Here is an 18,078-nt window from a genome sequence, read left to right as displayed (position 1 = left end):
TGTCTGTCTGCCTGCATGCTGCCAGCTTCTGTTCCAGAACCAACGTTCGGGCTCAAATGTCAGGAAGTGATGAGATCTGACTCAATAGTCGATGAGCTCATGTGATTTTCTTAGTTGAAAATACAATCTTAAACATTTAAGCTTAATTTACACAAATTATAAGAATATATTCAGAATATGTATTATATACAGCATCTCTCTCATTGTGACCAACTTTCACTATCGTGTCGTGTGAGTTAGTTTGGGAAACGACTCTGATTGTTTCATGTGAGTCAGATTCTCCTTTTCTCCACCTGCTGCTCAGTGTTTCTTATTCTTGTTTGACAGTTTCTGTAAAACATTATAAGTCTCATTTTTATTTCTCTGTTTAATAAAAGTTCTCCATGTGTTTGTGAAGCTGATTTATTATGCCTCCTTGGAACAGGTTAGGATTGGTTTGTGAACTTTACAAAACATGTTTATTAAATTTTTTACACAAAATCATCCTTAGATAATTAGATTTTAGTCTGCTCAGTTCAGAATGAGCTGCTGCTGGCCACGCCTCCAACTCAACGTTTACACCCACGCATGAAAATGGCAGCAAACAGATGGGCAATTATACAACCGTACAGCTTTAAAAAGCAGAAGTGGAGCCTCCTGCACAACCAATAAGAATGCAGAAAGGGGTTTCTGGGTGGTAACTGAACAACAAAACAGAGCATAAAGCAGTAAAACCAGCTGACCAGACATGCTGGAACTCTGCTTGGGTTACTAGGCGATGGGCTGGGCTGAGGTTGCTAGGTAACCAGGAGGCTCATTCGAATCTAGACCCCAGAAAACATTAAATCATTGCCAAAAATCAATTAATGTTTTTCTTTTAAGCGTTTGGGACGTTTATAGAAACAGTTGAGAACCAAATGGAAATAGAAAAACAGGTTAAAATAAAATGTGAATTTTGGATAATGGGTCCAATTTAAACAGTTTCTTCTCCACACAGAAACGGAGGGCTGCTTGTGACGCCCTCCACACCTGATGTGTTTCTGAAAGAGGGAGCAGAACCGGATCAGAGATCAGCTCGCCGCTGCCAGTTCAGTTGCTCTGAGTTTCACTCGGACGATTCAGTTTGTGCCTCTGCTGAAAAACAAAAAGCCAAACCCGGATCCGAGTCGGAGAGCGAGCGCTCAGCTAATGACTACTCTAGAGATAGAGCAGATAGAACTAGAGTTTGCATGCATGTCTGTCTCTGCTGGATGAAACTGCATCTATTAAATATTTATCACTGCAGATAAAGCAAAAATATTCAAACCCTTTGAACTTCCATTGATTTTGTCACATTAATGTTTCGTATTGGGATTTTATATAATAGTGCAACAGTAATTAGTGCCATTATAAAGGGGAAAGATAGGAACACATAGACTTTTACCAAAGGGGTGTGAATACTTTTGCATTTGGTTTGTAACGTCATGTTATCTGTCAAATAACATGTAGTTCTAAGGAAAAATGTTTTTTAAAATTAAAATTTTAATTAATCAGTTATGGCAACGTTTATTTTCCTCTTTGGATGAATAAACGTTTTAAATCTGAATCTGTCGTCATGTTAAAGGATGTGGATAGAAGGAGAGACATTTAAGGTTCAGTGATAAATATTAGGGCAAAAACAATTCATCGCATTAACCGTGATTAATTATTATTATTAAATTATTACTTAAAACAACTGCCAACTCATTTAGTGATTGATTAATTGTTGACTGCAGTACACCGACTCAAAAAAGGTAATTCTGCTGAAAACAATAACTTATTCAGAGCAGTAATTAAGTCAAAATCGAACAAAAATATATACATTTAGTATTTAAGATTAAAAAAATTAAATGTAAATTTTAGTTTCACCTGGGTAAAAATAAACTGCCACCTTTTTCAATCAAATTATTAATCAGATAATCAAACAAACAATTAATAAATAAAGCAGAAATCTGCTCTTTTCACATGTTGATGTTAGAAATATATATTTTTTAGCATCTTTTGCTGTAAATAATCTTGCGCTGTCATTACATTTTAGAAAATAAAATGTTTTTCTTATTTAAAAAGCAAAATTATTTGTTTCCATCTTTTAGTGTATTTCTAATATTGTAAAAAAATAAATAATTTAATTTGTTAGCTGAAAAATCTGCTAAATGTGCCAATTTTTTATCCGATTAATTGATTAATCATCAGAATAATCAACTAAGAATAATTGTCAGCTGCAAGGCCAATGAATATAAACACTTTTGGTCTTTCTAACTTCATAATTAAACATTTTTATAATTACAAGAAATTTATCAGAATGGCAAATTCTCCTGGAAATAATGTGTCCAAATCCAGTAAGTGGGCTTAATAGACCCTCCAGAATAACGTCAAAACATCCAAACAGTAGCTGAATGTTACTAAAATGTAAATCCTGGTATAAAGTTTAGTTTTTTATATTTGTTATTTTCTCCTCCCTCGTCGCTGATGTAACCGTTTCGCCGCTGCAGCTGTCGCTCCTCACCGTCCGGCTTGTTGTTTGTCCTCCAGCCAGGCCGATGATCGCCACTCTGCCGCTGCGGCCCACGGTCAACAACGGGACCGTCCTGCCGAAGAAAGGCAGCAGCACCCTGCCCTCCCCGTCTGGACCCGGGACCCGGAAGGACGCCGGCCCGGCAGCCAACAGGAGGTCAGGAACCAAAACAAAGGGAGTACCGTCCTGCGACGGAGAGCCAGGAGTAACAAACTAACACAAAAATTTAATTATTTGCAACTTTATTCTCATGTTATTTTATTTTTATTTTTGTAATATTACAATTTTATTCTTATAATTTTATTAGTTTCATTTTCTTAGCATCGTCCTAATACTCCGTCATACTATTCAGCAGATTAATAGATTTGTTTTTTGTTTTTTATTTCATTTTGTTAAACATATTTTGTGCTATTTATATGAAAGATTCAGCAGGTCTTATTAAGTGCTGAAACGATTAACCGAATTAATTGTGATTAATCGATTATTAATTTAGTGACTGATTAATCAATTAACTGGAGTAAAAAGACTCTAAGGAACCATTTGCAGGAAGAGCAACATGGTTAGAACAATAATTAAAAACTGTTGAAAAGATATATATATAAATTTTGCATTTAACATTAATTTTGTTTTAAAAAGGAATTAAATTGTTTGCATTTTTATTTGATTACCCGATTAATCGTCAGAATAATATTTGATTATTAAAATAATCCTTAACTGCAGCCCTAGTTTTATTAATGCTGTTGTAAATCTTCGGTCCACACAGCCGCGTTGCTTTGTGTTTCTGCCGTTTGTATTCTCACATTTCAGCTTTTCCACCAGCCAAACTCACTGACGTTTAACGAGGCTGACGCAGGGAGAGACGTCTCTGTCACTGCGGTGTGTGTGTTCACGTGGAGGTCAAGCTACAAACTAAGTCTGCCAGACGTCTTTGTCACTGCGGTGTGTGCGTTCACGTGGAGGTCAAGCTACAAACTAAGTCTGCCAGGGAAACAAAAGTTTTTTCCCCATTCCTGGTTGACGTTAACATAATCAGATGAGGAGCAGCTCAGTCCAAACAAACCTCCCAGCTCTAACACCGTCTGCCTGTGTTTACTAAAACTAGAGGAAAAACTTTCTAAAAGAATCATTCTTAGATAGTGAGATATCAGTCTGCTCAGTTCTGCCTGTGTTGAGCTGTTTTAGGGTCTCTGTCACTTTAAATCCAAATAATCTGCTGCTTGCCATCCCCCCCCTCCCAACTGAATGTTTCAACTCGCACGTCAAAATGGCTGCAAATATGCAAATCTATATAACCGTACATGCTTGAAAAGCAAAAGTGGAGCCTCCTGCACGACCAACAAGAATGCAGCAAATGGTTTAGAGATGGTAAGTCAACGAATAAACACATCTTTTCCAGCAGTGGTCAAATCAGCTATCAGCTGACCACTCGTGCTGGAGCTCCATTTTGGGTTGCCAGGCAACAGGGCTACTAGACTTGGCTGTGGTTGCTAGGTAACAGCAAAGGATTTTTGTTCCTCTCTGCAGTTTTTCGAGAAACTGGGAAATTGATTTTCAAATGAAATGCAGAATCTAATGTCAGAATTGGAGTAACAGTTCAGTCCTTTTTCTCCTTTGATCAAATTAAGATTCTTCCCACATCGACTCCAGTTCCACAGTAAAAATAATAAGAAATGCAGCAGGTGTAGCCCATATCCTGAACATTCCCTGTAACTCACTAGAATGAGACTTTCTTTAATAATCCTAAATTCCTACAATAGGTTTTTCTTCCACTAAACTTTCCCTTTGCATACTTATGAACCGCCTGTTTCTTTTATACAATTTTTTGTAGTGACAGTCAAAAGTGTCAAATTAGCAAAAGCTCAAAAATTTTATTGCTACTTAGAGAAATTTCACTGTAAGAGTTTTTTTTAACTGGAAAACTGAAATAAATGTTTCTATTTCTGAGTTTTTCCCCTCTCCTCGTGTATCGTGTCGTGTTTTCCCAGACACATCCTCTCCTGCAGCCTGTTTTTGAAAGCATCTCCTGTTTTCATCTCATGTTTTGTCCTGTTTGTCTCTTCCCACCAGAATTTTGTCCCTCAGGTGAGAGTCAACCAGCTAACATCGCCGCCATTTAAAACTAAAACTTCACCTTCTGTCATTTCACCTCCTGCACTGCAAAAACAGAAAACCTTACCTTCAGTATTTTGGTTCAAGCCTCTACTGTAAATAACTTGGTACACTTCAAATAAGACAAAAATGACTTACAACCATCTTTTCATCATGAAATAGGAGTTTGTTTTAAGTCAATAATTCCTTAATTTTGATTAAAAGGTTCTAGTTCCACTGGCAGATTAATTCAATTGAAACATGAGAAAAATGTCTTGTTATAAATTTTATAATCTGCCAGTGGAACTAGAACTTTTTAATAAAAATTAAGGAATTATTGACTTAAAACAAGCTCCTATAACTTGCTAAAACGTTACTTTAAAGTTAGTTTTGACTTATTTCAAGTGTACTAAGATGTTTGCACTATAAACTAAAACATTTGGTAAGATTTTGTGTTTTTGCAGTGCAGGTTGTGTTTTTCTATGTCCTGAACTAATCAGATCAACAGAAGCCATGAAGACCATTAAACATTTTAATCTGACTTTAATTTGTTCCTATTAAACACACATCTCTGTTTTATGACTGCATGAGAGTTTTATATGTGTATGTGTAATAATTTAGTTTAGATTTTACTTTGGCAGAGTAAATTAAACAGGCATATAAATGCATGTTTTTAATTACGCTTTTCAGGTAATTACTCAATTGGTAAATTATATATTTCATTAAATTTAGGGATTAAATAAGTTTTCACTTTTTCAAAAAAAATACTTTGTAAGATTTTGTGTTTTTGCAGTGCATAAACACAGAAAGTTGGATTTTACTTTAACTTTCTCCCACTGACTCTCTGATGTTTGTATCAATTTAAGCTTCCAGTCGCTTCTCGTGTTGCTGCAGCCTTTAAAGCCCTGCGGTCCAATTAGGACGCCGTGATTCCTCACGGGAAAAACAGAGCAAACAGTTGTTCCTCTGCTGCTTCGAATAAAAACACACACAGTTTGTGCAGAAGGGATAAAAGCCAGCGGCGAGTTTCAGGTTCTGGGCAGACTGGATTAGATGGCCTGTCTGCCTGCTGGCTGCTGATTTGGCTCTTTTTTTTGTTGTGGGAAAAAAACCCGGCTGCCCTGATGCAGATCTGCACAGCGCTGCTTTTATTCTGACGCGTTGTTGGTTTAAATATATTCCAGTGGAGAAATACGATCTTATCATTTTGCACTTCAACAAATTCCAATGTTTTATGTATTTCAGCCGGTTTGAAGCAGACAATAACACTGACTGAGCAAACACCTTTTTATTTGCTGCCTAATTTGCTGCTTGTTGCTTTGGAAGGCAGTGAAGCAAACTTAATTTATTGTGACTGTTTTATATGTTTGTATGTTTTTAGGACAGGATCAGCAGTCTTTGAAACTCTCTGCCTAAGTAGGAGGTGGTTATTTTTCCAATTTGAATACAAGTTGTTGTTTTACCAATAGATTGTTATACGAATAAAACAGATTTTAATTATTTTTATTTTTACCTTTGTTAGAGGAAATGTAAAAATACTGTAATCTAGGGATGCAAACTACAATTTTCTATTTTATCACTTAGTTAATACAGCTGACACAAAATAATGTTACATTTTAAAAGCTTTTTTAAAAATTCAGCATATCATGAAACATTTAGCCCGCCATATGAGAAGACTGAGCCCTCTGGGTACAAGAGAAAACTCAGATTCTTAAGAAAAGCCGCTGATCAATTAATCATTAGTTGATGAGACAAATCAACTTTTGATCAACTCATTAATCGATAACTTGCATCCCTAATTTCAGCAGCAAGATGAGAGGTTGTTCTTTATGTCTCAAACGCCTTCGTGTTGCTGATGGAGCATAAAAACAAATATTTATGGATGAAATCTTTGCTTGGCAGCTCACAGACGCTGCCGTCAGGTAATTTTACGGCCCATTATTCTGTCTGCCTCCACTCACTGGTTTTGCTGCTTGTGTTTGTCCTGCAGCACTGTGAGGAGAGCCAACTCAAACGAACACGTGGGGACTCTCGCTCGCAAGGATTCGGGCGACTCCAAAGGGAACCGAACCCGGGCCGGGTCAACGGGCAGCAACTCCAGCGGCAAGAGAAGCGACAGGTAAACCCAAACCTCAGTCACTACCTGCGTTTCCATCCCCAATGTGTGGAAATCTTTGTCAATATTCTCCTAATGTAAAAAAAAACCCCAACAAAAACAATTTTGCAGTTGCTGAATTAAAATAACACGTGAATGAGCTTCTTGACGCAATAAGTCATTAAAAATCACGGCAGCGACGGATGTGAACAGTAAGATGCATTTATAATTCAGCCGTCAGAGGAAACGACGGCGTCTTATTCAGGCGTTGGAGCGACAAGCCGCGTGGGAGCAATTATAGTCGGCCATTTTACTGAAGAGCTGTGGATTCAACACGTTTGACTGACACACAACGTTTTATAAACTGTGATGCTGTGAGAGCCCGAGGTGGGAAGTGACTAGTTACATTTACTTCAGTATTTATTTTATTTACTTTACTTTTAGGAGCATTTTTACTACGCTGTACTTTTTACTTTTAATTTAATTTTATTAAGAAGTATTACTACTCTTGATTACTTGAGTAATCAAGAATCAAGTAATCCAGAAAGTAATTGAGATTACTTTCTGGATTTTCTACCCAGTGAATGAAAAACAATCAGGTTTTGACCTAAAAGTCACCAGACACACACCTGCGGTTTTTCTTAGTTTCAAAAGTTTTTATTGAAAGAAACTGATTTGGAAAAATTTTATTTTGCCTGATTTTGTTATTTTTTGTGACTTGTATAAATCATTGTCTTCTTGGTCCTTAAAGCACCAAACTTTCTGATTATGTAATTTTTAAAAATGTAATCAGAATTTGATCAGTTATTCAGTACCTGAGTAGACTTTTAACGAAATACTGTTTTGTTTTTTTTACTGTACTTGAGTAATTTCTTGGAGAACGACCTTTTACTTCTGAGTAAAAAACATGTTTAAGTAGCGCTACTCTTAGTTCAGTTCATTTTTTGACCAATGCTGAGAGCTCATCCTCCCACCACTTCCTGTCATCGTCTTCTTCGTTGTTTTCTTCAGTAGTAACATCCGGCTGTTGTGACTTTTGTGATGCTAAAAACGTGTTTCGAAACGCCGACTCGTCCTAGCACAAAAACGTTTTTGTCATAAAACTGGAGGGTTTTTTTTTAGTTTTTTTTTATTGCTGTGTCTCCATTAAGCAAATTTATTTTCAAAATTAAAATTTGCACAATTTTATGGTTAAACGCAGCTACTGATTCTTCAGGTTTTTAGTTTTCTAAACCGAAGTGTGTGAGCTTGGGTGACTGACAGTTGTGTGTTTATTCATTTATTTTGCAGCAAACAGAGGGATCCAGTGTTCAATGCAGGTAAGGGTTCTGTTTTTTCTTTTTCAAAGAGATGAGAGCCGATGTTATTTTTTCCAAAAAACAAATTTAATATCAGCTGTGACTTCTGTGTCACAGACGTCTATTTCAGCTTCTTTCCATGATGTCCTGCTTTAAATGTCACTGTTAAACATTCATTTTCTCATCGCTCATTCTTTACATTTAACACATATTCACCTCATATCGTTTTATTCTTGCTTCAAAATTCATTACAAAATCTTTGCTTATTAAAACAAATTTTTTTTGTAGATTTCAGTTCAGAAGCAGTTTCAGGTTTTTGTTACAATAAATTAAATCCACCACAGCAGTAGGAGCCGTTATTGTTGTTATATTTTATACTTATACAGTATTTGTTACACAAGTATTCACACCCCGGGCAAATTTAGGTTTACATTTATTGTTATTTAACTAAGAAAATCTTACCAATGCTCAACATACATGCAGAATCTTTCACTTAATATTTGATCAAACATGCAGCTTTCTTTTTAACATGATTAAAAAAAAAAATAGATGAAAAACATTTTAAAAATGATGAAGTTGGAGAGAAACTGTTAGAAACTTGCGGTGGTTTATTAAATACATCATGGACAGAAGCTGCCGTTCACCAGGAAACAGGAAGTGAGGTCACTGTAGAGGTGAGGAAGCGATGCCAGCCTTCATCTGGTGCTTGTGTGTCTCTCTGACCTTTACAAGGGATGCGACGTGTGACCCACTGCAAAGGTAGGCCAGGGCCCCTGCGCTGCCCCCCCTACCTCCGCCCTGCCTGCACAGCTCTCTGCTCATCGGTTCAGATTCATTCAGACGTGAAGCCGCTGCTCTCAGGCCTGAAGAGAAGCAATAAAAACCCGGACATGGCGAGAGCAGAAAGCTGTCCAGACTGGAGCAGGAGCTGAGCTGCGTTTGAAACTTTCCCTGTGGAAAAATTAACTCACAAACATCCCACCTAACCTCCACTCAGAGCTGCAGAAACACAAAGACGCACCAAGTATTTTTTACTTTCTACCACAAAAATCTTACTCAACTTGAAGTAAGACAAAACTAACTTGGAAGTAACATTTCAGCTTCTTTTAAGTCAATAATTTCTTAATATTTATTAGAAAAGTACTGGTGCCAGTGGCTGATTATTTTTACTGAAAACATAGAAAAAATGTCTTTGTTATAAGTGAAATAATCTGCCAGTGGAAATAGTAGTTTTCTTATAAATATGAAGAAATTATTGACTTAAAATAAGCTCCTATTTGTTGCTGAAAAGTCTCTTGTAAATAGGCTTCTCACAATAAATCAGTTAAAACAAACTCAACCATTTTCATGATTTATTGTTTTTCTTTTTTTCTCTCTTTCTACAAAATACTGGATGATAAAAGTCTTCAGTCTCAACAAGTTCTCATTTCTTTTTTTGAAGGATAATTTTGTTTACAGACATTTCGAAATTCATTTCATTTGATATTTCTGTTTCATTTATTTTGGATATTTAAAATGTCTTCCAGTTCTAGCATTAAATGTTTGTTAGAATCTAAAGTTTATTGATCTTTGAGAACTTGTTCTTGCATTATTACCATTATATTACTTGAAAACGGTCTCAAAACAACAATGTTATCGTTTTTCACGATAACCTTTGAGACAATTTATCATCCATAAAAATTTGTTACCGTGACAACCGTAGCTGTAAGTTAATTTTGTCTTATTCGAAGTAAGTTGAGATAAAAAAATAAAATAAAACACTTGGTAAGACTTTATGTTTTTGCAGCGGTTGCTGTCTGTTTGCTAACTTCAGTCAGGTTTGGTCACCATAGTAACGACACAAAGATGTCTGCCACTCAATGCCTTGCAGTTGCTTCCAGGTTGTTTTTTTAACTCCTGCTCTTGCAGTCTCCCTGCACTTGGAATGAGTATTTGCACACTGACACAGTTTCTATTGAATCTTTTCTGAGTTTTCAGCTTTTTGTTTTGTATCTGTGCCAAAAAAAAAGAAAAAAGCAGAGAGTAATTTCCTGAAACATGCAGCTTTCTTTCAGAGGGATTAAAACCAAAAGTGGGGGGAGTAGACAAAGAGAGTTGCACTGCAAAAACATAGTTTTACTCAAGTAAAAGTAAAAATTAGCCATATAAGAAATCACTCAAGTAAGAGTAAAAATGTATTTGGTAAAAAGGCCACTCAAAACATCAAGCATTTAATAGTTGAGATAGTATTTACATAATCAGACTGACTAAAATATAAAGTTATATAGAAATGTTGAGTTTCTTATTTAATAGAAACACAGCTACTGAAACATTAAGCTTTTATGAGATAAAACTCTGTATTTTGTAAACACTTTTAAACAAAAATCAAGCTGCTCCAGTAAAATATTTTACTATATATTAAAAATGTTGGTGATTTATAATCAGTTTCCCTTCTTTCCTTGTTTTAGTAGCTTAGTTTGTTCTTTACTCTCCCTCAGTGTGACATAAAAAGAAATTTCAATCATCTAACATCCAACTTTCTCCACCTTCTTTTCACGTGTATCGTCCCTCCTCTGCTCTGTAGTTCCCAGCCAGTACTTTCAGATTTACCAGCGCAAAACATCAACACTCAACTTTTGAAATATTACTGTTTTAGGTTAAACAGGCTAATTCATGGCTTAATTTAGATCTGACCTTCTAAAGTTATCTATTGTTAGAAAAAATTACAGCTGCAGCTAGCGGTTGTTTTTGTCATCAATTTATTCTGACGATTAATCGAATATTCTAATGATTAATCGTCACATTATTTGATTATTCTGACGATTAATCAAATATTCTGATAAATAATCGAATAATAGTCGGAATATTCAATTATTCTGATAATTAACTGCCTGGATGGTTGATTATTTTGACGATTATTCAGTTAATTGGATTTTTTAAAATAGCCGCATTCTAGATTTTTCACTTAACCTCATTTATGCAATATTAGAAATGCATTAAAATATGCACAAAAAAACCCCTAATCAATTCCTTTTAAAAAAAGATTGCCTAAAAAGCAATAAAACAGCACTCGTTTAGTGTGTTTGAACCAGGTGAAGCAAAAACTACGCCACTTTTTGGATAAAACATATTTACAGACAAATCAGGTTTTTATCTTAAATGCTCTGAATATGTTTGTTTTTGAATCTGTATACTTCAGTTAATGATTAAACTAGTTGACTATTATTTAAACTAATTTGTGCTTCTTTTGTTCATGATTAATCGGACTAACAGTTTCAAACCTGAAAAAGTTTTAATTTAGGCTAATATTATCCCCTCTCCTGAACGTTTTGGTACAAAATGTTCAGATTTGTTTCTGTTTTTGTCCTCTGCATGGATTATTTTTATAGGTTAACATTTTACACTGATGACAACATGTCATTTGCTTGTCTCTGAATTTTGTTTTGAATCTCTGCTGTGTGTTTTAAAAGCATCTGCTGTTCATTTTGTGCCCCTTGTTTTCACACAGATGTGTTTGAAATGATCAATAAAAGCCAGTTTAAGACATTGGTTTTTGTAATTTTTCTGTTTTTAATTATCTGTTCTCAATAAACCCTTAAATAGACTCCACCTTCACACCCAGTTGCATCACTCTGTTTAACCAATCTCACTCAGAACTCACCAGCACTTCTTTCGTTCACTAATTTCTCCCAAGTCAATTATTCTGATCTGTTTGTGTATAAACTCATGGTTTAATGAGGCTTTTCTGTTGCCTTTCCTAGAGGAAGGTTATGTGAAGATGTTCTTGAAGGGACGACCCGTCACCATGTTCATGCCTAAGGACCAAGTGGACAGCTACAGCCTGGAGGCCCGAGGCGAGCTGCCCAGCAACAAGCTCAAACTGGACTGGGTGTATCCTGACACTGCTGCCGGGAGGTTTCTGCAGAAATGAAAGCTGAAATGAAACATTCACTGCAAAAACACAAAATACTACCAAGTATTTTTGATCTGCTTTCTATTGCTAGTTGGGGATGCACCGATCTGCTTTTGTTTTCTTTTGATGCCAATATCTGAGGTTTAGCATTATTGGCCCATACCGATCCGACTCAGAAAAACAGTGCTAAATTTACTGAAAATGTTTCCTTTTTTAAATGAATACAATCATAGCTCAATTACACATTTATTTGATAACCAATCCACCATACACTGCAAAAACACCAAATCTTATCAAGTACTTTTGGTCTAGTTTCTTGTAGAAATGTCTTAGTTTTGTCTTTTTTTAACTTACAAGTAACTTTTCAGCATAAAATAGAAGATTTTTTAAGTCAATAATTTCTTAATATTGGATATGGGAAAAATGTATTATAAGTTAAATAATCTTCCAGTGGAAATAGTACTTTTCATTAAAATTAAGGAATTATATACCTAAAACAATTAAAACAATCTGAAAAGTCACTTGTAAAGTGATTTTGTCTTATTTCAAGTGTACTAAGAAACTAGACCAAAAAAATTGGTAAGACTTTGTGTTTTTGCAGTGAATAGTTTCACAAATTTGGTCAAACATGTAAAAACAACACAACTTTAATTTGTTCACTCTGTGAAATTGTGAGTAAAAGAGCCAATGTAACATAAATGACAAAGAAATTGAAACTGACAGACTAAATTGGCAAAATGTAAAAAATAACAAAACTTCTTTCAAATCGTTCAGAAAGTATAATTAGGTATTCTAAATGTAAAGTAAATAATTGAGCATAGAATTAGACTGAATAGATCTACCATTATGGATGATTTTTTTTTCAATGTCTGGGCTGATACATATATTAATATCAGATTGGTGGATCTCTAATGCGAATGTCTTGGTAAACTTGAAATCCAGATTGTTGAGTCGGAATTCTGGGCACTGTGCCGTCACCTAGCAACCACAGCTCGTCACCTAGCAACCACAGCTCGTCACCTAGCAACCACAGCTCGGCACCTAGCAACCCAAGCGGAACTCTGCTGGAAAAGACAAGTGTTTTGTTATTGGCTTTCTATTCAGAAACAACACTGCAATAGCACAGAATCTTGCCAAGTATTTTAAGCACGTATCTTAAAACACTTGGAAAAAGAAAAAGTTATATCTTGCTAAACATTCAGCATATACAGGAGCTTGTTTTAAATCAATAACTCTTTAATATTGCTGAAAGAGTGCTAGTTCCTCTGGTATGTCTTGTTATAAGTGAACCAGCACTTTTCCATCAATACAAAGGAATTGACTTAAAACAAGCTGAAAAGTTGCTTGTAAGTTAGTTTTATTTCAAGAGCACTGAGATATTTGCGCTAGAAACTAGACCAAAAGTATTTACGTTTTTGTGTTTTTTCAGTGTTCAGCTGAGTAATTGTGTGTGCATAATAAATTCAGCCTGTTATTCTGGAGAAAGAAGAGTCTGTAAATGTTTCCCCTGCTTGTCGGAGTCGATCTGTTTTCGTCGCCCTGCAGCCTGGAGTCAGGAATAACAGGCACACAGCTGACAAGCCGACGGCACAAGCAGTCAGCAGCTCCTCTTGTGCTGTTTTCTTTTCTGTTTTCTCGTCATCTGTGACCATCCTTGCTTATTCTTTCTTGTCAGGAGTGAATGTGGCGTGCAGTTCAGCCTCGCAGGAATAGAAAAAAGCCGAAAGGCAAAACAATCTGAGGAGGAAAGCACAAACAACCATGCTTTTTAAGGTTATATTCACAAATTTCAATGTATATTATTGAAATTTTACGTGACTGATTAGACTAGAAGTTTTTTTTTTTCCTAAAACACCTTAAACTTCTTTGACAAATTGTTCTTGTGCCAAATCCATTTCCATCCACTTGGATTCCTTGACCTTTGACCCAGCTACGGTTACCGCGGCAGAGACTGTCGCTCCAACCTGTACCTGCTTCCTACGGGAGAGACGGTGTATTTCATCGCCTCCGTGGTCGTCCTGTTCAACGTGGACGAACAGCTGCAGAGACACTACACAGGACACACGGACGACATCAAGTGGTGAGAGACACACTGGCCTTTCCGCTTCCCGTCCATCATTAAAACCAGGATTTATTTAAAACGTCTAAGAAAAATATATTTTAATTCATCTCATTTCCTCCACTCTGATCAGGAATGTCAGTTTTCCCAACCAGGCTGATTATTTTCAGAGACTATTTATGTTTTTCTTGTCGTCTTCAGTTTGGCCGTCCACCCTGATAAAATCACGATTGCGACTGGGCAGGTGGCAGGAACCTCCTCAGACGGAAAAGTAAGTGAACTTTTATTGATTCTTTACATTCACGCTTTACTGAAGCAACATTAAGGTACGTTAAATTTAAATAAGAGTCGTAGAGCCTCACAACTTCTACACCTGTTGCAATTAATCGCACAATAAATTGAAAGGAGCTCCATAATTTCTATTCTGATTAATATTTATGGTTATGGTTGTGTTTTTTAGTTCCATTTTATTTATTGTTTTTTTTTTTGTTGTGTTTTGCTTTGGATATTTAAAATATCTTCCATTTTCAGTGTTAAGTGGAGTGTTAAATAAAAATGAAATATTTTTGTCTTTGAGAAAGTGAAGTTACATTATTATGCAATTTTCAGTATATTATTTGAAAATAGTCTCAACTTTTGTAGGTCAAAGGTCAAATTTGAAGTGTGTGTGAACGAATGTTTCGTCCAGCCTCTTATAGTCTATTGCAAAAAGAAAATGTGTTTCTTTTAGTAGTCTTTTGTAAATATTTCAAGACTTTTGATGTTTATGATTGGATAATTTTCCAAAGTAATTCATATCTACCAAGCTAAATGAAGGGATTATTGTATCCTGACTTGGTGTTTGTTTTTCTGGCAGCAGCTGGCTCCTCACGTCCGCGTGTGGGACTCTGTCAGCCTCAACACGCTCCACGTTCTGGGCACAGGCTTCTTCGACCGAGCGCTCGTCTGCCTGGCTTTCTCCAAGTCGGTAAGAGACGCTAGCTAGCGCTCTTTAGCGCCTCTCCAGCTCTGCTAGGAGTTAGCTTTTAGCTCTCTTCCTGTGAAGCTAAATAAACACAATATGGTTTGTGTGTGTTTTTTTCTTTTGGAAATCAGAATGGAGGAAACACGCTTTGCGTCGTGGATGACTCCAACGACCATGTCCTGTCTGTGTGGGACTGGCAGAGAGAGGAGAGGCTCGCCGAAGCAAAGGTAGCAGCGTCTTCTGGTACAGAGCGTTCTGGTGTTTGTCCTTCTGAACTGGACTTGTTTGTTTCTTTTTGTGGGTCTGCTCAGTGCTCCAATGAGTCGGTGTTTGCTGCAGACTTTCACCCGACTGACAGCAACATTGTTGTGACTTGTGGCAAGTCTCATCTCTATTTCTGGACTCTGGAGAAAGGCATGCTGGTCAAAAAGCAGGGGCTGTTTGAGGTAAGAGAAATGTCTAACACAGTGGTTCTTAACCTTTTTTGAGGTACCGAACCCCCCAGTTGCATAAGCGCATTCACCAAACCCTTCTTATTCCACCCCCCCCACACACACACACAAAATACTTTGCAGTATTCTGATTTAGTAATGTAATTATATTAGTTGTGTTACCACTCCCACACCACTAGAGGCAGTACCAACCCCGAAAAGATGCGACTAAGGAGCAGATTTAGACTATAGAATTTGGTAAAAACTGAGCTTTGCTGAAGTAATTAAAGACACAAGTTCAAATCCATGCTGAGAGTGGAGCTCCTTCAATCAGGGCTCCTCCGCAGCTCTGATTGGCTAAGCTATGTAACGTGATCCTCTGCAGCAAGTGATGGCAAAGCGGGGCGTCATCACGACTTTACACAAGTGTGTCTTTACCTCCGCGGCAGAGGCTCCACCGAACCCCTGAGACCGACTCACCGAACCCCTGGGGTTCAATCGAACCCAGGTTAAGAACCACTGGTCTAACATTAGGCAAAAAATGTATCAGTTGCACTTAGATTTTATCAAAGAAGTATGAACTTATTTTTACACCCACCCCTCTAACATCTATACCATCGTCCAAAAGTCACTATTCACTTTAACTGGGTTTTAACGCTCGTTCTTAGTATATCCATAACTATAACTGCTGCAGTGCATTCATAATTGCATGTCATTGACTTATCAATTTAAAAAAAACTTTTTCAAACTTTCAAAATTAGACACCTCCAGTGAGAGTTCATTTGAGCATATGAGGTCCAGTCAAGAATATTTGGAGAAAATAAAATATGTTGAAGTTCAGACCTTGTACATGTGATTTAATGAAAGAAAATCTGTATTAAAATGTAAATTCTTATGTAGTGGAAGAAATCAGTGAATTCTTGTGTTGTGTCACAGAAACAGGAGAAGCCCAAGTTCGTTCTGTGTGTGACCTTTGCTGAAAATGGCGACGCTATCACAGGAGACTCCAGTGGAAACATCCTGGTGTGGGGAAAAGGTAACTAAAAAACATGCACGAACACTGCAACAACACAAAATATTACCAAGTATCTTTGTCTAGTTTGTAGCGCAAGTATCTTCGTACACTTAAAATAAGACGTAGCAAACTTACAAGCAACTTTTCAGCAAGAAAAAAGCTTTTTAAAGTCAAGAATTCCTAAATATTGCAAGTTAGTCTTGTCTTATTTCAAGTGCGCTAAAATGTTTGTACTAGAAACTAGAAAAAATTACTAGGTAAGATTTTCTGTTTTTGCAGTGAGTATGATCAAATGTGTGAGCCGGAGCTGAGAAGGGAATAAAACAATCCAAATGTTTCCAGTCACAAGCTCCAGTGAAGCAGGCAGGAGGTTAAAGTCAGGTCACTTTGAGAATAGATCAAAGCTTGATCTTGTGAGCAGAGATTTAATGGGAAAAGCGATTCACCATCTCCATCTCAGTTTAATCTATTGATCACCGTTCTTGTCTGTCTGCCTGGCCTGAGATCCTGCTCATCTGTCTCTTCCCGTCTCTGTTGTTCAGGCACTAATCGCATCAACCGCGTCATCCAGGGAGCTCACGAGGGCAGCATCTTCGCAGTGTGCATGCTGAGAAACGGTGCTCTAGTGTCCGGAGGGAAGGACCGGCGGCTCATTTCGTGGGACAGCAGCTACCAGCAGATCCAAACAGTGGAGGTAAAGAAGCAAAACCCGACATCCTTTTTGAATAATACAAATAATTTGTCATTTCAATTATTAGTAATTAGTAATTTTGTATTTTTTTTATCATGAATCATGATGGTGGAACTCCATAGCATACTAAGGAAGAGCTGCAAGTGCCTAACATCAATATTTAAAGCTCAGCTTGTTTTTGTTCTTCAAATTGGCTGTACAATGGCTGCTGGAAAAGATGAGTGTTTTGTTGACTGATACAACTTATGTCAGTCCTCCAGATAATATTCACCTCTTTAACAGATTTGAATAGAAAAACGACACACAGTTCTTGAATCATAAAAACCTTATTGACTGTAATTCACCACATTTTCTTAATTTTAAATTTTATTCAGCCTGATTGTGCTAAAAGATTAACCAAGTCTGAAGAAATTAAAAAACATTTTAAGAAAATCATTGACATCAATTTTTAAGTCAGGCTGGATTGTAAAAACTTCTCCCTCAATCAGCATTTTAAAACTACTTTTGACTTTTATTTATCTCGATAAACCCTCAATATGAAGAAAGATTGTTTATTTTCCCGGTCAACAACGGCTTTATGTTCATTCTGCAGGTTCTTGAGTTTTTTGGTCCAATCAGAACCATAGCAGAGGGCAGAGGGGAGACCGTCCTCATCGGCACCACCAAGAACTTTGTTCTGCAGGGCAGCCTGGACGGAGAATTCATACCTATCACTCAGGTAAATGTGCTCAGATATCCACTGAAGGAGTTGTTTTGCTTTTGTTTGGTATCATATTCACTCGTTATGACTGGGTGAATAATTAATAAAGTCTCCTCTGCAGGGTCACACTGACGAGCTGTGGGGTCTGGCCGTTCATCCCTGGAAGCCCCAGTTCCTGACCTGCGGCTACGACAGGCAGGTCTGTCTGTGGGACTCCAGCACTCATCAGCTCATCTGGACCAAAACCTTGGAGGTAGGATTAGTCAACACTGCCCCCTGGGGCCCCTTAGGGGAATTACACAGCATAGTTCATTAACTACTAACTTAAAATTG

The 18,078-nt window shown here is 36.9% G+C and overlaps 1 protein-coding gene across 10 annotated transcripts in view; it reads left to right on the top strand.

The window, feature by feature from the left end:
• eml1 (EMAP like 1) overlaps positions 1–18,078 on the top strand; it is a 63,528-nt gene that overhangs the window by 37,881 nt on the left and 7,569 nt on the right. For 4 of the 10 annotated variants that reach the window (XM_017302615.2, XM_017302611.2, XM_017302617.2 and 1 more), the window contains 16 exons: positions 2,530–2,668; positions 4,580–4,594; positions 5,982–6,023; positions 6,591–6,719; positions 7,986–8,014; positions 8,726–8,752; positions 11,734–11,863; positions 13,816–13,965; positions 14,146–14,215; positions 14,801–14,911; positions 15,040–15,135; positions 15,220–15,354; positions 16,276–16,375; positions 16,897–17,048; positions 17,638–17,763; positions 17,867–17,998. In XM_017302615.2, the coding sequence (XP_017158104.2) occupies positions 2,530–2,668; positions 4,580–4,594; positions 5,982–6,023; positions 6,591–6,719; positions 7,986–8,014; positions 8,726–8,752; positions 11,734–11,863; positions 13,816–13,965; positions 14,146–14,215; positions 14,801–14,911; positions 15,040–15,135; positions 15,220–15,354; positions 16,276–16,375; positions 16,897–17,048; positions 17,638–17,763; positions 17,867–17,998 (1,583 nt within the window). The remainder of the gene's footprint in view (positions 1–2,529; positions 2,669–4,579; positions 4,595–5,981; positions 6,024–6,590; positions 6,720–7,985; positions 8,015–8,725; positions 8,753–11,733; positions 11,864–13,815; positions 13,966–14,145; positions 14,216–14,800; positions 14,912–15,039; positions 15,136–15,219; positions 15,355–16,275; positions 16,376–16,896; positions 17,049–17,637; positions 17,764–17,866; positions 17,999–18,078) is intronic. The other 6 variants (XM_008400015.3, XM_017302616.2, XM_017302612.2 and 3 more) reach the window with 5 other exon arrangements.

Source organism: Poecilia reticulata, chromosome 22, assembly GCF_904066995.2.
Source record: "Poecilia reticulata chromosome 22, P_reticulata-male-v2, whole genome shotgun sequence".
Lineage (NCBI taxonomy): Eukaryota > Metazoa > Chordata > Actinopteri > Cyprinodontiformes > Poeciliidae > Poecilia > Poecilia reticulata.
The sequence above is the reverse complement of the archived record's forward strand: the minus strand, read 5'-3'. Positions and strand labels throughout refer to the sequence as shown.